At 34.2% G+C, this 23,302-nt stretch overlaps 1 protein-coding gene across 10 annotated transcripts in view; it reads right to left on the bottom strand.

The window, feature by feature from the left end:
• The window catches only part of Dmd (dystrophin), a 2,242,690-nt gene that overhangs the window by 1,906,390 nt on the left and 312,998 nt on the right, over positions 1-23,302 (bottom strand). For all 10 annotated transcript variants that reach the window (XM_052732199.1, XM_052732319.1, XM_052732309.1 and 7 more), the window contains one exon: positions 17,901-17,962. In XM_052732199.1, coding sequence (XP_052588159.1) covers positions 17,901-17,962 — 62 coding nt within the window. The remainder of the gene's footprint in view (positions 1-17,900; positions 17,963-23,302) is intronic.

The raw sequence follows: 23,302 nt of genomic DNA, 5'->3' as shown, positions 1-23,302 counted from the left end.
TTCACAGAGACATGTTATACACATACACACAGGTAGAAAGAAATCTTAGTTAACTTTGTTTCTTGCTTCTGTTGTTCCGTGAGTTAATTTCTTCATGTTTATTATAAATTATATACAGAAAATTTCTTTATTTTGCATACATAAATACAGAAATTCCATATTCTACTAATTTACTAAGAAGTTTCACTGGTATTAGTTTCTACCAATGTATACCTTTTTAATGTTAGGGGTGTTTTTTGTCTTGGGTAAAAAAAATCATACCTGCAAAATGGGATACTGCTACCCCTGTCTGCAATCATCTTCTGTAGTATTATTGCAATTTGGCAGGTTGTCCTGTCCAATAGCTCTAGCATAATATTATGTAAAAGCAAATACAACTAGAAAATTAATAATCTTTCTCATCTTAATATAAAAATATTCTCTCTGTCTTCATTTCATAATATGATTGTTTTTAGACTGAACTATAATACAAAGTATAATATGCTAAATGAAAGTGGTCAGGACTTCCTATTTATCATAGTGCTTTTTAAATTGAAAAGTTGCTTCATTGTGTCAAAAATTAATACTTCACAGTTTAACGTAAACAAAACTCTATGATTGCTAGATGGTTTGAAGAATAACACACAACATGAAAACAGTTCCTGAAAGTAATACAAAAGGACATAAGAAAGATGCAATTTAGAAAACATATGTAATGCAAGAGCAGTGGAGAAAAATGCTGGAGTAAAATTAAGATGTGAACACAGCCCTGGCTAAACTCAGTGAGTCACAAAATAAATAAAATGACATGAATCTGGGGAAGGTACATGTAGGAAGAAGAGACAGAGATAAAGAGAGGAGGAAGATAAGAGAGGGTAAGAGGAAAGACTAATCAGTACGCATTACATACTTGTAAGAGACTGTGCGAAGAAGGCTAATGAACAAAAATAAATAAAGGAAAAGAAAGAAGTTCCCTCTAAAATCTCACTTCTGCTATATTTGTAACAGCTCTACCAAGAAAATAGCTCACCTTTTTATTAACTAGCAAATGAATGAACAAATTGTCATTCACTTGTAAAATAGAACAGCAATGAATGTCATAAATTTTTGAAAAATTCACAGAAACCAGAGAAAAGTGACTGCAGAATTCCAAACAAGATGATGAGTACATACATATTGAACAGTTATTCTAGAGTTAAGGTCTTATTAAATAGTGAAAAAAAAAAACAGAAACATACTGTTCTAGCTTCCTTTTCTATTGCTGTGATTATACACTGACCAAAAGTAACTTGGAGGGGAAATAATGTGTTTCATCTTACACATCATAGTCCATAACTGAAGGAAGTCATTTAAGAATCCAAGGCAAAAGGACGACAAAAACTGAAATAGAGTCCATGGAGGAATGCTACTTACTGGCTTTACACCAGTAGCTTGTTCAGTCTGCTGTCTGAAACACTCCAGGACCATCTGTTCAGGTTTAGTACTGCCCACAATGGACTGGGTCCTCCCACATCAATCACTAATTAAGAAAACGTTCCACAGAGATGCCCATAGACAATTTGAGGGAGGCAATTCCTCAGTGGAGGTTCCTTCTTCTCATGTGATTCTCATTTGTTGCAAAAAAACTAACCAGCACACATACTTAATAATATTTGGAAAAAGGTAACAATGTTCTCTTTCACTGAGACTTTTCAATATTAATACATAGGAAAAAGAGAATACATATGCTAATGTTAAAGTAGTTAGTAAGTTGTCTTTTTTTACTGCTGACATGATTATGTACATAGAAAATTTGAAATGACTGACAATAAAACCCCTTGTGAAACCAATATGCATTGTAGAAGTTTTATAATATAAGCCAATACATATAATAATGTAAAACACTTTCCTATGTCAGTAGTAAACAAGTGAAATTTGAAATTAAAAATATTAGTATGAGCTACCACAGCATTTTCCAAATGACATACTTAGAAAAAAATAAAACAAAATTGATATAATTAAAACAATTATAAGATTATACTAGAAGAATTCAAAGAACAAAAATAAATGGGCCCTTGTTCTATGGAAATGTAGGTTCAATATTTTCAACATGTTTTCTTCAAATAAATGAATAAATACAGTCCCAATCAAAAGGCCAATACATTGTTCATGCTTTTAAAGTTTATAGAAAGGAGGCAAGAGACTCCGAATAACATGTATAATAATGAAAGAAAACAAAGCTAGAAGATTCACGTGGGTTGACTTAAAGTATTACCATGAAGCAATCAAGGAACTGTGGTATTGGCAAAAGACAAAGAGATCAATGGTCCAGAACAGGAAGCAAAGAAATAGGCCTATAAACAGTTAACTGATCTTTGACAAAAGAACAACAGCATAAGACTTAAGCAAAAGATACGGTGGTTTAGCAACTGGATATCCTTAGTCAAAAAGAAAAAAAAAATCCAGGTGTACATCTTTCATATTTTACAAAGCACAACTCAAAATGAATCACAAACCTTTTGTGATGCTTAATTTTAGATGCCAGATTGATGGGATTAAGAAATAAATACTTGGAGTCGCAGACTTTCCAACAATGAAAACTATTTGAGTCTGACTGGATTAAGTTGGTAAAATCCTCCCTTTATGTGGGTTAATCTCATGCAATCAGCTGGGAACCAAGTGAGACCAAAAACAGAAGGCTAATTGGCCTTTCTCCCCCAAGAGCTGGGACAAACTTGTTCCAATACCTTAGGCTTTTGGGCTACAGTATTGCAGGATTTACACCAATGACCTCTCAGATTTTCTGTCTTTTGTTATCTAACTGAGAATTGAATCATGGTCTTCTCCCCAGACTCCATGGTTTTCAGAATTAGACTGAGCCAACTATCATCTCAGGATTCCTAGCTCACAGATGGCCTGTGATGAGCCTTATCAGCCAGAGTAATTATGTAAAACACTAAATTCCCTGTCATATACCTGTGCACATATCGACTGCTTCTATATCCCTGAAGAATCTTTACTAATGTTTTTCTACATGTAAAATGAAAAACTATAAAAGTCTGAGACTATGATTTAGGGGATATCCTTGGATTTGGTAATTTGTTTTCTGAGATACAAGATAGACTTCACTAAAATTAACCCTTCTTCTGTGTGAAATCTGTCTAAAGACTGTATACAAAGCTATGCAATACAGAGAATACTCACAAAAAGACATCTTTTAAACAACTATTACTAAGAATACATAAGTAATTAGTTGTGTGTGTGTGTGTGTGTGTGTGTGTGTGTGTGTGTGTGTGTGTGTGTGTGTGTGTGTGTGTGTTGAGGCAGGATCTTACTATGTAGCCCTGACTGGTTTGGACCTCACAGGTCAACCAGTCTGGCCTTGAACTCTCAGAGATCCAGCTGCCTGCTTAGATTAAGGCATGTGTTATCATGCCTGCCTATGAATAATTCTTGTTTTTGTTTGTGTTTTTTGGTTTCTTTTTTTAATATATATAATTTTTTTATTTAAAAAAAAGATTTTCTTTCCTTTTACATACCAACACAATCCCCCTCCCTTCTCTTCTCTCGCTCCCTTCAGCTGCCCCATCCTACCACCATCCCCTCCTCATAGAGAGTAAGGCCTCCCTTGGGTAGTCAACACAGGCTGCTATACCATGTTGGGGCTGGACCTAGGCCCTCCCTCCTGCATCAAGGCTGAGTAAGGCATTGTGCCATAGGGAATGGGGTCTATAAAGCCAGTTTGTGTACCCAGGATAAGTCCTGGTTCCATTGCCAGGGGACCCACAAACACATCAAGCCATGCAGCTTTCACCCACATTCAGAGGGCCTAGTTCTGTCCCATGCAGGGTCCCCAGCTGTCAGTCCAGAGTCCATGAGCTCCCATTCGCTTGGGTCAGCTATTTCTGTGGTTTTTCCCATCATGATTCTGACCTCCCTCTCTTCAACTGAACTCCAGGATCTTGGCCAAGTGCTCGACTGTGGGTCTCTGCATGTGCTTCCATCAGTGAATGTTAGAAGCAAAGCAACGGATAACCTGGCTACAATACACAACCCCAGAGAAGCTAGGTAAAGAGGAGGACACTAAGAGGAACACACATGGATCACTCCAGAAAGGGGAAAAGGTTAAGATCTCCTGGGAAAACTGAGATGGGGGAGGGGTAGAGGGGAGTGTATGGGAGGAGATGGGAGGTGGGAAAATGGGGGAGAGACAGGGAGGGAGAGCAATGAAAGAGCTATATTGAGAGAGTGTACCATTATGGGGGTGGGGAGAAATCTGCAGCTAGGGAAAACCCCAGGAACTCACAAGATTGTCCCCAGCTAAGACTCATAGCAATAATAGAGAGGGTTCTTGAACTCGCCTTCCCCTGCACTGAGATTGGTGTCTATCCTAATTGTCATTATAGAACCTATGAACAATTCTTATAATTTAATGAAAGGAGAACAATAGAATTGAAAAAGGATGAAAGACCTTAACAATTATCTCATCACAGAAGACATAGACATAATAAATGAACATGTGAAGTGATATTTCATGTTCTACCCAATCAGGACAATGAAAATGAAAATGAGATACCATTACATTTCTATTAAAGTAGCCTGAATCTAGAATACTGACAGCACCAAATGCTGGTATGGATTTGAAGTAGAAGTCGCTTTTGTTGCTTTTTGGAATATAACATGATTCAGTTACTTTACAAGAAAGTTTGGCAGTTTTCTAACAAAATTATTAGGATACTCTCATCACAAGAGCTAGTCATTTCATTTCTTCTGTTTTTGCCAAAGGAGCTGAAACCTTTGCCTGAATCTGATCTTCACCTATTATTTATAGAAGCTTCATTTACTATTTCAAAACTTGGAAAGAGCTAGGATGTCCTTCAGCATGTGAATAGATAAACAAACCGTGGACCACTTGGAAAACGGTGCATTATAAAATATAAAAGAAATTAATTATCAAGTTATGAAAAGACGGGGAAGAACTTTAAATGCACAACACTAATGAAAGAGATATAAAAAACTAAAAATTTGAAGATTCTAAATGCATGCCATTCTTGAAAGCCAAAAATATGGAAGGTTAGTGGGTGGCAAGTTTGGAGGAAGGGGAGGATCAACTAGATGTACACACAGCTATTAGGTGACATTGAAACAACTAATCTGAGATATTTTAATAGATGTTCATGGGATTATATATTTGTCTAAGACCATGCAACACACAGCACCAAGAATGACACCTAATTCTAGCTAACCATAGACTCAGCTAATAATGTGTCAGTATGTTACAAATGTTTGACACAGAATTGATAATCGGGGAGATTATGCATGTATGGAGGACAGAAATACATGAGAAAACTATCTTCCTATCTGTCTCTCAGTTTTTCTGTAAAACTAAATCTGAGCTAAAAAGTACAACCTAATATTTTTAAATTAAAAAACATGAGTAGTAGAATAGAATATTTTGCAGTATGATAGTGTAAAAATCACCTTCTTTGTGTCCTTTTTAAGGAAGTGAACAGAGACTATGCTTTACTAAAAATTAGGAAAAAAAGAAATATGACACAGGGTAGGGATTGAATGTGGAAGAAATGAAAAGAGAGGTATTAGGAGAGTAGCTGCTGCCTATCAGGCCCAATATCAACTGTTCTGGATTTCCATCAACAGACTTGATTTTTTTCTTAGTTTGAACTCCTTAAGGCTTAGATAATGACAACCATTGCTGTCTTCTTAAGGATTTATGTCAGGATCCTTCCTTCATTTGCCCTCTTCTTTTGACCCACTCTGTAAATATCTTCACTCCTGGGTCCTTCATATTTGTCTAAGAATTTCAGCTGAGGTACCTTTGGCCTGCCTGCCTGCCTGCCTTTCTTCCTTCTCTTTCTTTCTTTTCTTTCTTTCTTTCTTTCTTTCTTTCTTTCTTCCTTTCTTTCTTCCTTCCTCCTTTCTTCCCTCCCTTCCTTCCTGTCTGTCTTTCTTTCTTTCCTTTTTAATTTATACTACTAAAACTAGCAAACACAATCACAAATCTGTGTCTTCCAACCGAATAGACATTGTTTTCTACACATTGCTTGTTAAAATCCAGCCAATTCCCATCTGCCTTTTAGCAAAACATTGTTTAACTAATATCCATCAACTCTCAAATCCTACTCAGCATAATAAAAAGGAGAAAGAGACACAGCAGCCCGAAGCACTCTGACTCAGAAGACTGCTAGTCTTTTCGCCTGCATTAAAATAATAACCAACACTAATTGAATGTTTACCATGTGCTAGGCATAATTTTATGTGATCTACAATTGCAACAGCTTTTAATACTGTAAATAAATATTTCATAGGGAAGTTGGGCCTTAGAAAGACATTGTAACTCATTCACATTCTGATACACTAAAAGACAAACAGGGAATTAAATGCCAGTCTAACTTGCGTGTCTGCACCTGATACTTATTCTCCGCCTGTCTTACAACCACCTCAACTTGAAAATGTCAATGTATAAAACTAGAGAAATCAATTCCTCTAAACATATCTTCCTATTTTCCACCTCTGTCCCTACGTTCATGTATAGTTCCATATCTGCTAAGTATTCAAAGATACTCTGCAATAATCAGACTCATTATTAGTTCTATCTCCCCTAACATTAACCCAATTCTAGCATTTTTAATAAACCAAATAAACTTCTACTCATTTACAGCTTCATAGCCTTCAGTTAACTCTTGACCATTGTATGGTTGGTATGTTACAAATGGATATTTGGAAGTCATGTGTCATTTTTTAAGTGTGTTCTGTTTTCAGTGCAATGTTAGATTCTGGGTAAAAGTCATGTGTGAAATGAAGAAAAGTAGAAACAGAAGATAGGTCTGAAACAGTGACTAATATGCTCAAGTTTTTTTCTTCCTTTCTCCCTTCTTTCCTTTCTCCTTTCCTTCTTTTGTTCCTCCCTTTCTTCCATCTGGTGTAAGCATTATTGCACACTAAAAATATGATTTAAGAAGAATATAAAATGATATCAAGGTTCATATTTTCAAGGTATTCAATAGGCATAAAAGTTACAGAAACTCCAGTTATAATGTAATATAAGATTCACATAGTAACCAATTTTAAGAAGGAAACTATATAGATTTAGGGACATTGAACATAGAAGTCAGTAAGGAAGGCAAATATCACATTAACTCCAATGCATTTCTACTGGTTACATACACATTCATATATAATGTAAAAGGTCCTCATATTTTCTCTTATTTTTTCAAAGTGGAGGTAAGTTTATTTTTCTTCTGAGTGTAAGTTGCAGGAGTTGAAAATTAATACTACTACCATTGAAACATACTATAAAAATTTCCAGGATTCGCCGGGCGGTGGTGGCGCATGCCTTTAATCCCAGCACTCGGGAGGCAGAGGCCGGCGGATCTCTGTGAGTTCGAGGCCAGCCTGGGCTACCAAGTGAGTCCCAGGAAAGGCGCAAAGCTACACAGAGAAACCCTGTCTCGAAAAACCAAAAAAAAAAAAATTTCCAGGATTCATCTTGGAAATCCCATATATACTTCATACTAAATCACCTTCTCCAATACTATTTCTTTTCCCAGGAAGTATTTATCCCCCATTCTTTTGCTCAAGCTAAAATTATTTTTCTCCTCAGTTGAATCTACATATCAAGTCCATTAACAAATATTATTTTCTTCCATCAAAATGAATTCAAAATATACCCAATTATCCCTGGGCCAATGGCTGTCAATGTAATCCTAGTCACATGCACCTGTATTAACTACTTCACTGTTCCCAACTCATCTCTCTATTAGTACCATGATAGCAATATGTTCTAACTTATATGGCTTCTGACTACTGCTGAAATTCTCAAAAATAATCTCCCAACATCCCATAATGTATAATTTGAGGTCTTTATAATGATAAATAAGATGTCATCGTTCAATTATCTGCCCATTAGGGTCGTTTTATTACTATATTGCTTTAGCAAGTTCTCAACATGTGGGTCATGACCCCCTTGGGGGTCTATCAACCCTTTCACAGGGTCAACTAAGACCATCAGAAAGCACAGATATTTACATTATGATTCATAATAGTAGGAATATTACAGACATGAAGTAGCAATGAAAATACTTTTATGGTTGAGGGTCACCACAATGTAAGGAACTATATTAAAGGTTTGCAGCATTAGGAAGTTTGAGAACCTTTGCTTTAGCAGAATAATAGTATTAGGTTTTCCCCTATTCCCCTATGCTCATGAGCTGACTAGTTCAGGTTCTTGGCCATTTCAGCAGTATTAGGTAGAGGTTCCATCTCATGGAGTGAGCTTTAAATCCAACCAGAAATTGGTTAATCACTCCTATAACATTTGTAACACTATGGCACCAGTATATCTTGCAGGCAGATCAGTGACAGAAAATCTTGATAATTTACTTTCTCTGCCTCTTCCTGTAGCTTGCAGAGTACCTACAGTATCATGAGCATTGGTTGGTAGTGGTGAAGCTTTTAAATTTTTAATAGTTTAAGGATTTCACTTATGCATATAATGTTTTTGTTCATTAAGCCCTCCTCCCTATTCCCTTCCTTTTAATTCCTCACCTATTCTCAACATCTCTATTCCCTCCCAATAGGTTATTTATTTACTATTTTTTAACTCACAGAGTCTACTTAGCATTGCCAGTATGGGCATGAGGGTAGTACGATCTACTGGAGCATGGGAGTTAATAAAACTGTTAAGAGACAAAATCCCATTAATGATCAGGCGCTTTGATCTAAGCGAACAAGGAGAAAACCCTCAGTGCACTACTGAAAATTCTGTGTCAACATGTATAGACCAATATTAAAAGGTCTTATTAACAAAAACAAACCCAGAGCCAGGTATTGGTGTGAACACTGAAAGATCAGAAAAACAGAACAAGCCACATCCAACCTCACCTCGCCATAGATTGTGCTTCTGGCTAAAATGACCATAATTTGGTAGAACATCTAGGAAGTCAGGGAAATCTTCAAAAAGTTAAAAATAATAATAATATACTGCTCAATAAGCAAAGTACACTGGAAGAACCACAAACTGTCACTGAATGAAATGATTCTGATGAAACTAAGTAAAAAATGACAAGAATTACATTGTTATAGATTAAATAATTATAGTGACAGAATAAGTGAAAATTAAATCAGTATTGATAATAAGGTGGACTGTTTTCCAAACTTTGAGTGTAAGTATTTTAATTTCTCTGCTCATCTTCTGTGTACTCATGGAAAAGAAAGCGCAACAAAACAGATCTGAGATTAAAGCGGGTGCAGTGATTCTCAGCTACCAAGAAACAGAAGGAAAAGCCATTTCCCTCTGAGGGCTCACTAGATTCTCCGTGGCATTTCTTCGAACATATTCTTCTGTAGAGCTGGCAAATAACTCATATTCTATGGCTATGGTTTTCAAACCATGGTTTGTGGACATACACTATCAGAGTTGCCTAGAAATCTGTTAGAAATGAACATTTCTATATTTTGTACCATAATTGAATTGGAAATTCTGTCTGTGAATTCCAGGAATCCACACTGTAAAATATTCTTGGAATGATTCATGTGTTGCATTATTCTGAGGTGTGTATTTCATCAAATATCTCTACCAAGCAAACACAACCCAGTTACCCTTTCATTGCACATGCATGCACATATTTCTTAGATGGAAACTGTAGCCTACAGACTAAATTTTTCATGAAAGATTAACAGTAGTAAAGCAGTCTTATTAATCCGCCAGGTCTTATTGCTTTAGAACTTCTGTGGTTTTTCAACCAAAATAATGTATAAATGTTGGACCTGCAAGCTTGACAATGAAATACTCAAACCTTCTTTGTCACCACTAACCTGAAAATGCAAGGTTTTAATCATTCTATATTTCTGCATACACTTTCATGTGCCTTCATTTCTATTAACTTTGCTTCTGCATGCCCAGTGTTAAGTTAAGGGTCACTTTCTTTTCCAATGTCATCCTCCTAAGTAATTCATGTGTATCCCCAGAGTACTTCTACTATATTAAAAACAAACTACGATTTTAGCTATTTCTTTACAGAATTATCTGTTGCTTCTAATGGGAACCTCTTAGAGAAAACTCGTCTTATATTATACCTTTATCAGTAGAGGATACTATGCCACGCATACACAGATGGTACTCAATTGAAGGATTATTTTATCAGCAATATGCCTCTGATGAGATGGTACAGGAGTGCCAACTATCCTACCCACAATGAAAATGAATCACATAGCTGAACTTGTATTTTTCGTTTTAAAATTTAAATGTCTATTTATTATGAGTTTGCATATCTTTATTTATATGTGCATGTATTTGAATCCATACATGCCACAGGCACATATGTAGAGAGGAAAGCGATAACTTGCAATAGTTAGTTCTCTTCTTTTCCTGTGTGGGATATGCGGGTTAAACTCATGTCACCAAACTTGGCATCAAACACTTTTACCCACTGAACCATCGCTACCAACTCTGAATTTGTTCCTCTGTTAGAAAGCTATGTATGACCCCAAGGCAGAATAATTACAATAAATAATGCATTTACCCATCAGCTATAAGTAATATGTTCTTTTTTCCATTTTTTTCTGGCAACAATATCACTAATGGGTAAATAATTAAATTCTCAAGTTAAATGGCCTTACCAACAATACCACTACATACTACACAGGAACAGCAGCTGGCAATTTCAAATCTGTATTAAGGTACTTCCGAACATCTAACATAGAAAGTAAAATTTATGTAATTTTTAAAATTAACTGAAGTATTGAGATCACAGTAAAAGTTAGTTAAATAATAACAAAATATTGCTAAGAAGGATTAGCCTTTCAGTGTAAAGAATGGGACCTATAAAAAATCCCATTTTCTGTAATTATCTGAATGATATTCTTTGTTATACACTTTGCAACACATTCAAGGGAATGGTTCTCAGTGAACTGAACCATTAGTACAATATCTTGATACAAAATCTAAGACACATTCTACAAGTGTTTGTAGCAGTAAGTATTGCAGTTGTGGAGTCTACACACATGAAAGCCCAATTTTGAATTTTTCATAAAACACTTTTGTATTAGTTAATAAAATAACCTCATGTACAATAAACTTGTTGATGACTATTAGAAATTAAATGCAAACTCACAATAAAAATACTTGGTTTGAATTTTTTAACTGAAAACTACATTGCTTCTCTCACCAAAAACTAGTATGTAAAATTAATATTAATTTAAATGTATTGAAATTCACACACATGTAGTCAATAGAAAAGCCTCATTAAGAATATTAGTGTCTTGATATAGTTAAATATTGAAAAGTGGATTAAAGCAGCTGTTACATGCATTCAATATCTCCTTAAAAATGTTTTTAGTGTCTTCTAACCACTTCCTCATTTTTCATGGGTCTTTCTCTTTTTGTAATGCATGAAGAAAAGTACAAGGTTGTATAGGTAGAGCAGTTACTAGAAAAATAGAAGATATGGAAGTATCATGGATTTCCAGAGTCTACTTCCTGTTATGATCTTATCATCCACTTACCTTGAACAAGCCACCTAAATGTTTACTTTCCTATGCTTTAGTTTTCATCTCATTAGGTCATTCGAAAAGTTAACCATAAAAATACAATTCTCAATATTATTTATATGAAGCTATATGAAAATAAAACTCTCTGAATTCTCAGAATTTCTGCTTGTAGTACCAACACCATTCACTCTAAAACATTTGATCAAATTCAAGTACTACCAAAGCCTAGTACACACTTTAGTGTCCTTCATCTTCTCTTGTGATCTGATTTTTCACAATAACAAAGAAAGAATAGGAAGCAACAAGAAGCTAGGGGCAGAAAATCTAGTTTATATCTTAGGTAATTGTTCCATGACACAACATTCTGCTAACTTAGGAACTGTAAATGAGGATGCAGTGAAACCAGTAAACTGGACCACTCCGTGGGTTGAAAAAGAGGTTTCCTGGAGGAAATCAAACTGTTCAGCTTCCTCTGAGAACAGAATGCTGCAGTGGGCAAGTGAGTGGATTTTATATGATTGTCAGCAAGACAATATGGAGCTCATTGAGCTGACACAGGCCGTTAGGATTAATGTGGGACTAAATGACCCTGCCCTACATAGCTGAGTGTTGGGGGCAGTTAAAGGAGGATTGTGGTTTTCCTGATAAACAGAAACCAGCCTTGAGAGACTCCTGAGGAATGCTGAGTTTAGGCTTCTGTTTACCCAATAGCAACCTTCTTTTACCCAATCAGAGCCCTTCCTGGATTATACTCAGGTTATCATTTAGGATCATTTTTGAAGCCCATTTTGGACCTAACAGATATTTTGTTTAGTACTTACATACAAACTTACTGATTACAAATTTTGAACTCATTCACACTTGTGTTTGGCCAATATATATTAAATACCTAGGGGATGGATTGGTACACAGAGGATAGCAAGATAAAAAAATAGATAACTATTCTATTTTACCTACTTCATGCCAAGAAATTATGTAAAAGCATGTTAAAGAGATGAGCAGATATCTAAGAAACTTCCCATTATAACTATTAGCTGTAAAAATCTAGGTTCAAACACTTTCAATCTCTTTCATCAAAATATTCGGGATCAAAAGTATTTCAAAGTTCTCAATTTCTACCATTCTGCAATGTTTCTATAGATCTTACTGGCTGAGAATTTCACATTTAAAAATTCAAAATGAAATAGTCTCCAAAGCCTGAGAAATATTTTGAGTATCATGTCAGGGGTCCGGAGCACTTGTCTAAGGAACTGATACAAAATTTCCAAATGTAAACAAGGAAAGTAAGGCTGTCAGGTCAGAGTCAAAGAGTGATTTGATGACCTTCCTCAAAGACAGGGCTTGGAAGCGGCAGTGTGGACTTCAATACCCCGTTCTGACATGTGAGATGTAAAAAAAAAAAAAAAAATCCTGCTAAATGTCTGTCTAGTACAGAAACCAAGGACATAGTTTTCAACCAGTGCAAAGCCTTTTGTTCCCAAGCAAGCTATAGCATACGGAGCAGACAGCCTTTATGTAGACACGATCACTTGACACTTAAGCATATTTGCTGTGAGAAGAATGCACAAGAGGACATGGTTTATACTATCTTGAATTCTGTTAGAAATGGAAGCAAGGAGAACAATGCAAAATACTGTCAGATTTGGGGTAGGACTAAAGGTGGGAGAGATACTAGCTGCTGTAGTTAATGGAACAAAGAAGTAGGATTCACTATACACTATGATGTGATTAAAATTCATGCTTATTTCATTAGCATGACAAAATTATAAGGATAATGATTACAACTTAAATGTTATATTCTCAAGAGGATCAGATGATAGCATTGGAAACAAAAGTAAACAGGTAGGTGAGATCAGTACATAAATTACATAAATATTCTTTCAATGCAGAACTTTACTTCAGCAATAAGAAAATGACAGTATTTCTAATTTATTGTTTATAATATTCTTTTGGTATATGTTGTATTATAAGTAGATGTGGACTTATAAAGAATGTAAGAGTCATAAAGTTTAAATTTTATGTTTAATTTTCTCTTGAAAATCAGTTTTGCATAATATTTTACCTTATCACAAGGAGTGATGTGAAAAAGCCTGTTTCAGGTTGACAATTTAAATTTAAGTTTTGTAATAATGTCTATGGAGAGATCCTATGATACACACAAATCTGCTGGTCAAGTTGCGGGGTCATTTCTCACCTTCTACCTTCACTTGGGCTCTGAGAATTGATTGTGGTAGGTTAAGCTCCTGCCTTTAAGCAACAGCTCCTTTACTTACTTAACCTTCTTAACCATGCCAAGATTCACAATCTTCATGATATTTTGAATTGTGTCATGCCCTTCATACTGCCTAGAAGGTGAATCATGAAGCATCTTTATGGGAATCATGTTAAATCAGTGAACGCTACTTCATCATGTTGTTATCCTGATAGGATGAGCCCCAGCTTTTTGGTTGTAGACATCTATGTCAGCAATGAAGAAATAAGTGTGTTATCATTCCACTGGCTATTATATATTCATAGACAAAAGTAATTACACACTCCCAGCTTATGTTGATCAAATGTAAAGCTGTGTATTAAACTTGGAAAAACCAAAGAGTAAGGTGTAACCAAAACATGCATAACATGACAGTCATCACACACAGTGAAGTATCCAAATCATCACATAACTCATTGGGAGATAACCACTATGATTTACAATTGACTTAGTAGTAAACATTTTCATTCCCTTATTTTTTGTCTTCATACACATAAAGACACATTTTGTGGAAAAATGCATTTGGTGATGACTTTAAATCTGTGCTTTCTTTTCATAAGCCTAAGTAAATGAACACAATTTTTATAATGTGAATTATATTTGTTATGGGTAAACATCGGGCATTTCTTTAGGATTATAACATATCTACAAATTACATGGAAAGAATATTTACCTTGAATTAATCTTATCTTGAAATGGCTTTGTGCTTGGGTTAAGATAAATATTGTTTGCTTATCTATATAGAATAGATGTCATAAATCACACTCTAGTAGAAATTTTTGGAAGTGAAGGTTAATAGAAGGCTATTTAGAAAAAGAGATAGGGCTTAGTTTAAAATGGTACTGAAGAAGTGAAAAATTGGTGAGTTTTACTGCAAACACATATCTGGCTTCTAGTGACACCAAAATGATAAGAATATCTTTAACCACGGGTATTTCTTTAAAAGAGCCTGTCTGTGGCTTTACAAAGTAACAAAGACATACTTTGCTGTGACTCTATAATTTACTAATATCCTGTAAATATGCGTGTATGCCTTCATGATAACCCTTTGTACTTGTGTTCATTGTATTGCTGTATGTTTACAGGAGTGTATTTAATTTAAGATACATGCAGACAATAATTTTTCATTTTTTGTTTTCAAAGTATTCTCCAGCATATTTTTCACAGTTAGAATTTTTCTTCTTTTTTAAAAACTTAACATAGAACTAATTATTTATACTAATGAGTAATAGTATCTGGCCATTCATTTAGTATACTAGTAACAAACACTGAGATTACAGGAAAAATATTCTTTTCTTCAATAGACTCATATTTTAGCCATTTGTTAAGAAAAGTTTCCTTTTAGGCTTGAAAACTGCTTCCTCAAATAACTCACATGATATTCCAAGTTTTCCATTAGCACTTATCATCATACAAATAATCATGTCTATTCCATGAGATCATAGTATTCAATTTCTATTAATTTTGAATAGCCTACAGGGCCAGATTTCTGGTGAAATGCATTAGTGAAACAAGAAATGCCTGTCAAATTATTTTATATATTTCTGTACAAAATGGGTATGTGCATACATATAGATAATTTATATTGCAAAATTACTTATAACTTTTTGTGTCTCTTCAATTACATTAACTTCAAAAGTGGCTAAAGCAGTCACTTACATGAGGTTTTGGCATGCAATATGAAGAAATACTTTTAAACTTCTCATTTTACTTCAGAAAAAGTTTTCTCATTTGTTTGTGTCTTAGTTAGGGTTTATTGCTGTGAAGAGACACCCTGACCATGGCAACTCTTATAAAGGGAAGAATTTAATTGAATTTGGCTTACAGTTTCAAAGGTTTAGTGCATTATCATCGTAGTGAGAAGCATGACAGCATGCAGGTAGACATGGTGCTGGAGAAGGAGCTAAGAGTTCTACATCTTAATTTGCAGGCAACAGGAAGTGAACTGTGTGCCACACTGGGTGTAGCTTAAACATATGGACCCCACAGCCTTCCGCCACAGTGACACAAGTCCACCAACAAGGTGACACTCCAACAAGGCCAGAAATCCCAACAATGACATCCCATGTGGACCATGTATTCAAACACATGAGTCTATGGGAGCCATACCTATTCAAACCACCACAGTTTGCATAAATACCTCTTATTATTGTAATAGAGATTCAGTTTTGGAATGGCAGATGACTCTCCTGGCCCAACTTTAACAGATTTATAGAACATTTGTAATAAAAATGAAGTAATTGTGAGTTGATTTGAGGATGCTAGGCACTTGTGTGTGAACATTCTATGACTTTAAAATACGGACTTTCTTAGAAGTGGGGAATGGTGAGTTTTATTTCCTAAGGCAGTACCAAGAAATTATCCAAGGAAGATAAAATAGCAAACTTTGTCTTTTACGTTAACATGACCATTATAATAAATAATACTTCAAAATGTCAATGTATAGAAAGCAATGATCCATTTAGATTTTTTATAATAAAAATACACCCTTTAGAATTTTGAGAATGAAAATGTACATAGTTTACACGTCTTAGAACAATAAATCAAGAGCATTGGCTCATGCTGGTAATCTCAGCAGATATAAGACTAAGATTAAGTTGATTTTGAGGCCAATCTCTATTACACAGTGAGTATTAGACCTGATGTTATGAGACTCTAGAATTAAAAAAAGGAAGACTCTCTGATGCTTTACAGATTTAGAGTATTTTTACATTTCTTATTCTAGAAAATATAATTACAGTTACGATTTGTACATAAATATTTATTTGAAAACCCATCTATTTTCTGTTTTAAACATTAATAAAATTTCCTAATGCCAGTAAATATACTAAATAAAGCATGTATTTCCATTGTGAAACTATTCTTAGAATTATGAGTCAGACCTGAATATTTATAAACTCATTTTCAGTTAGTTTTATTTAGTATTCTACTTTGTTTTTATATATTATCATTTAACATTACACTTGCATTTCACTTAGTTTAAAAAACTTCATCTTTCAAAATACGTGTTCTAGTTTCTGTTTCTTTTTAAAGTTCTGTGATGGAATTTTATTAACTATTAATTCAGTGAGAAAAGTTTAAGAAATATCAGTGCAAACTCAGCAACATGCTTCTCTTCCTACATGCTCAAGTGTAGTTTGCAATGTTTTACTTTTAAATACCATCATGATACTCGAAAGCCTAGTAAGAAAAGAAATTTGGGGGATTTTTATTTTCTACTATATTACATTGGTTCTATCACTAAAAGGTTTGCAAAGGGAGAAAGGTGCATGAAGAGGGTAGTTCATATTTATTAACAGTACAATGCAATCTCCTAAACGATTTCAATTAAAAAGACTCCTCCATATCTTCCCACTAAAATGTAAAGTGTCTATTATCACTATTTTGCCTCTCCTAAGGCATTTTCATACAGGGATTACAGATTTTCTCCTATTTGCCTATTTTCTGATTTTGGTATATTGAATACACCCCAGGGATTTGTGTACTTACATATACATGATGAAAGATACGAAAACTGAATAGGACCATTTGGTTAATTGGCTCAAATCTAGTATGACTAAATGTAAATTCAAGTTTTGTACTCTTGACATTTAATAGACCCTTTTAAACTGCACTTGGAATTTCTCTTTTTAAGGTTAAAATCTTACTTTGTGTTTATATGTATAATTATCCAGGGTTACACTATGAACCATGATTTAAACTGAGGCATAAATAAATAGTAAGGGTATATATTGATAGCTACAGAAAAAAAAAGGTGACTTATTATTTTATAGAATTTTAAATTATGCTCTAGTTATAGAGGCTGAATAAACTAAAATTCAACTATTTTAGCTTTTATTAACTAAGTAAAGAAAGGCAAAATATAACAGTTTTCTAAAAAAAAAAACTCCCTTATACTTTCTAATGTTTGATATAGAGAAGATAATTGACAGAGTGTACTGTAATAATCTGATGATGAAAAATCAAACATGTACGGTTTGTAAACTTCAAATCATACCTCTTTATCATAGTCGCTGCTCCTTTTTACTGAAGCAAGATACAGTATAACATTTGCAGATTTGAACAGTCAAAATTATGGCACATAAGAAAAATAATATGAACATTTGAAACATGTAATTCTAGAACTCATTTCAAGAATTCAACAAATATGTCATTTTCAGTAAATGTAATAAAATATTCTTACCTTGGAAAACTGTGCATTTATCCATTTTGTGAATGTTTTCTTTTGAACATCTTCTCTTTCATCTATTATGTAAAATAAAGAAAATTAAATGTTATAACCAAGCATAGCTTATATTTTGCAACCAAAATAATTTTCAAGTAACATGTGTTAATGTTATTTTAAATTTAGTGTTAATGTCATTGATAAATGAAATTGAGCATGAATGATGTTCAAATTGGGTATTTAATTGAAAAGTATATCTAAAATTATTTGATATAGCCAGAAGGTCCATACTCATTCAAATATAAGAACATTGCTGTAATCAGTCTCATCTAATAATGGGGTATTATTTATCCCTTGATATAATAGTCATGCTAATATAATTAAAGGAAACTATATTGCAGTATTTATTTATCAAATATAATTCTGGTCCTTTCTCTCTGCTGTCTTCTTCATTTTTGAATCAAGAATTATTTATTCCTTTACAACTACTATATCCTCTAACACAGGCCTGACCTTCATATAAGAAAGGCTCCCTAGCAACCAGGAGCATGGCTTAGTTACCTTTGTATTTTATTTTCTACACAAACTAAGAACTCAGGAAACACTATTTGACAAACAAATGCTTTAAGGGGGGCGCAATCCTACAAGTGTAAAATTTCTAGTGCTTCCTTCTGTCTAAAGTCAGGAAATTGCAAATGCAAATGACATTTCCTAGTTTACAAATAAAAACTCAAAAGGAAAATCTCCACAGATTTATACCAATGGATGAGGTTGAGAAATTAATAAGAAGCAGCTTTATAAAAGCCATCATTACAGAATTATTTGTTTTCCTAAACTGGAAATTACTGTTGAGATAAATTGACAGAAAAAAAAATCTACCTTCATTATTAAAATATGTTCTTCAAAGTCTGGTATCAGTTAATAGTCAATAAATCAGTACATCTATACAATATGTAAGAATTGAATACTTCAGGTATTATTTACTTAGGTCAAACAGACTGTTATGAAAATACCTCAAAATGTAAACATTTTTTCTCATATAATTTTCAGTAGTAAACTTTCATTCTTTCTCTTAAAAACATACAAAATATTGCAAATAAGTGCTTTTCCCTAACAAATGTGTTCATACACTAAATTGACATCTCCCTTTAAATCAAACTATGAGGCAGGGCGGTGGTGGCATACACCTTTAATCCCAGCACTCGGGAGGCAAAGGCAGGCAGATCTCTGTGAGTTCGAGGCCAGCCTGGTCTACAGAGAGAGATCCAGGAAAGGTGCCAAAGCTACACAGAGAACCCTTGTCTCAAAAAAGAAAAAAAAAAACGAATATATATATATGAACCCACAAGAAGGGTAACTCTTAGATGGAAAATTTTATTCTTCTTCGTAAAACACATTCATCTTATTTAACTATGTTATTCCCAAAGGCTGCTACTATACATATGGTTAATTTCCGCATTAACCATATGATATTACACAAATCAGAAATGTACAATGTGGAAGCCTCTCTTTAGGTGACAGATTTGAATAAATAAAAATAGACTCATATTTTAAGCCTAACTGTTCCTCTCTATTACTATAGATTCCATACCATTCTTTTCCAATCAATAAAAGAAGAAATGGAATATTTCAAATGGTCAGATTTTAACTGGCTTGACACAAAAGTCTAGACAAATACCTCTCAATGTTATATAGGGCTATTCCTGAACATAAATAAACTTATTTGCAATTCCAATTTTTTTCATTCAAATCCATTAGTATTCTATGGCATACACCAGAGAGAAGATAAGTCTGTGATGTGTTAAACGTATTTTGTCCACAACGAAATTCGTGTTGCAGCTTAGTTCAATCATATGGTTATACTTGGAACTGGGGTTTAATGGGTGGTTCTTGAGCCAAGGTGCAGAAAATGCCTGAATTGATCAATGCCTTCTAACGGGAGTGAGTTCTTACTCTCACTGACTAGGTTAACAACTGAATATAGTAATTACGAAATGGTTATGATTTGACTATTCTTGACTTTTATTCACCCTAGAGAAAGAGGGCACTAGAAGACCAAAGAAAAGATTTTGTCCTAGTACAGATTGGTGAACCAGTAAGTTTACTAGGGTTAATTCCATGAACATTAGAACCTAAAAGGCAGCTGTACCACCAGGAAGTTGTCTGAACAATTTATGGCAGCTTTCTCACTAAGAGTCCCAACTGCATTGTAACAAGTTGCACCACTAAAGATTCCCTTGCACGATTTATGGGTAGCCACACTACTGAAGAGTTCCCGTAAGCAATCATTTTATTTTATCTCTTCTGTAACCTCTAGAAGTGAGAGGAGGCTCTGATGCATCTAGTGAACAAGGTTCAATAGCTCAGTGAGCCTTTGTACCCCTTCCATGTGAGAACATGGAAGTAGTGTACATTAAATCCCGGATCCAAATACAGCCATATGAATGTACTAAGCTCCAACGTGAATTTTTTGTGGGCAAAATATGTTTAACACATAACAGACTCATCTTTTCTATGATGTATGACTACTATACTATTAAGATCTCATAGCACTGATGACAAGCACAGTGATTTATTGGGCAATGATCATGTCCAACTCAGAGGAAGCAGATATATAACAGTGATAAAGAAAGGTTACTCCTGTGTGCAATCTCTGAAAGTATGTGTTGGGCCTTTGCATTTCTGCAATGGGTCCTTCACCAGAAGCTGAACAAGATCTAGAAACATTATGAACTTTTAGAAGTATGAGTCAAAATAAAATGTCCTTCTGAATAAGTAACATAATCCCAGAAATTTTGTTACAGCAATAGAAAATGTACCAAAAGAGTATTTGAAAGTACACAAGTACACTCAGATGTTTTAAAACATAGCAAATGACCTCTAAAATAAGCCATTTGAAGGTAGTTGTTCCAAAGGCTTTTAGGTGAAAAAAGAATTGTGATTTCGTTTTCAATTAATTTCAAACTCCATATACAAAGCACTGAAGGCAGCATAGAAACCTTGACATTATGAGCAAAATGTTATTTATCTACTGTATAAATAGCAGTAAATGCGAGGTTCCGCATACAAACATCTTCAGTAAATATCCTGTTTCAATTATCATCTTTCATAGCAGAAAAATACATCTGCAATGAATTACTTGCTAATGTTTTACTTTGGAATAGTAGCATTTTAAATGTGATAAATATGATTATAATTCATTTTATTATAGCTACAAAATCTAGAATGATTATTAGTGTCTTATTGCTCAATAACTGTTTTTACAACATTTCAATCAATCTGCATGCTATTTGCTGTTTTTATACTAGAAGATAAACTCAGAATAAATAAATCTAGTATTATGAAGAATAAATTAGACAATGATCATTTGAATCAAAGTCCATAGTTTTCATTTTGATTAGGTATGCCTTGACATCATAATTTGTTAGTAAATTGTATAGACTGTCATGAAATAATCAAAGCAACAAAAGTTGAACATATGCAAACAAATTCAAGACAAGCACAAGTTTAGAGGCTCAGTTTGAACAACCCAGACTTCTCTGCATGCTGCAATGCATATGAAAACATCTTGGAATTTTATAATATACAATTTAAATGTCCATATAAACTTATCAAGAATTGCACACAGTACCTCCCTCATGATCCTGGATGATTTAATTGACATACCATGTGCCCACCTTTACTATTGGACATTTAGTGCTGTGGGATGTTCTGTATGGCAAATGTGATGCTGATTAGTCAATAAATAAAACACTGATTGGCCATTGGCTAGGCAGGAAGTGTAGGCGGGACAAGGAGGAGAATAAAGCTGGGAAGTGGAAGGCTGAGTCAGAGAGACACTGCCAGCCGCCACGATGACAAACAGCATGTGAAGATGCCGGTAAGCCACGAGTCATGTGGCAAGGTATAGATTAATGGAAATGGATTAATTTAAGCTGCAAGAACAGTTAGCAAGAAGCCTGCCGCGGCCATACAGTTTGTAAGCATTATAAGTCTCTGTGTTTACTTGGTTTGGTCTGACAGCTGTGGGACTGGCAGGTGAGAGAGATTTGTCCTGACTGTGGGCCAGGCAGGAAAACTCTAGCTACAATTTAGTGTGGTTTTTTTTAAACACTATTTTTTTATTTTTTTTTAAAATGTGACAGCATAAAATATTTTTATTAAATTAAATTTATTTTCATTCACTCATTATAACTATATTAATGTGGTACCATTAGATATTTTAACACATATATATTTTGTGTGATATCTAAATAAAGATGAACATATCTGTCTCCTCAAATCTTTATCATTTCTTTATAGTGAAAGCTTTCTGGGACTGGATAGATGATTAGATGCTTGGCATACAAGCATAAAGCTGGAGAACTAGAATTCAGTACCCACTTAAATACCAGGGTCACATGGTGACTTATCTGCTCTTCCAGTGCTGGTAGTACAGACAGAGAATCCCTGGAGTAAGCTGGACATTTAGACTAGCTATATAAGTGAGGCCTCGGTTGAACTGAGAGACTTGCTTGAATGAAAAATATAGAGAATGATTGGAGAGAACTCTAGAAGCCAACTTCTGGCCTCCACATGAACATGAACGTTCACACAGATATATCCAAATACAAACACATGAAAATGAAACTTCCAAAATCTTTCCTTCTAGATATTAGAAGTATAGAGTAATTGTTAATTATAGACACCCTCCAATACAACACTCTAAGACATCTTTCTTATATTTAACAATAACTTATTACACATTAATTGTGCTTTCTCATCTCTCCCTCATCTCCTAGTCTTCCTACTCTGGTAGACACGATTTGAATTTGTTGACATTTGTTAAGCATGGAAATACGCTTTCCCCAATCATCATGCTCAATGTACTCTTACTTGAGAGCATGAGGTAAAGATGTCTGAATTACTTTTTTCTTCTTTTCTTTCATAAACCTTAGGCTGTTCTGGAATTTTTAATGTAGATTAGGGTAAACTTGAATTTCTGATACTTCTGCCTCTATCTCCTGAATGCTGGAATTACAGCATGATACCCAATATCAAAATTCTCTGAACTTCTGTATTACAATCTCAACGGCAGATATTGTTTGTTTTGATTTTAAGTGATTAATACCAGGATAAATATAAAAATATACCTGTTATTTGCATTTATGTGACATAATGAAGTAGAACATATTTCATACAATCATAATAAATATACATTTATTCTGCTTCTTTTTACTTTGCTCAAAATATCATATCCTCTGTTTCTGTATCTTTTTAACACTAGATCCTTTAGACAGAGAATTGGACTTAGAGAACGCATGAATAGTACTTAAATATTTCAATCATCAATGCCATTTAATTGTCTGATAAAGGCAACAAGTATTTTCTATTAAAATTTCTATATAGAAACATTTATTTTCAGTTTCACGCAGTTTATC

The sequence above is a fragment of the Peromyscus californicus genome, unplaced genomic scaffold (assembly GCF_007827085.1).
Source record: "Peromyscus californicus insignis strain IS unplaced genomic scaffold, ASM782708v3 Scaffold_10__1_contigs__length_136768540, whole genome shotgun sequence".
Taxonomy (NCBI): domain Eukaryota; kingdom Metazoa; phylum Chordata; class Mammalia; order Rodentia; family Cricetidae; genus Peromyscus; species Peromyscus californicus.
This window is presented reverse-complemented; position numbering and strand designations above follow the sequence as displayed.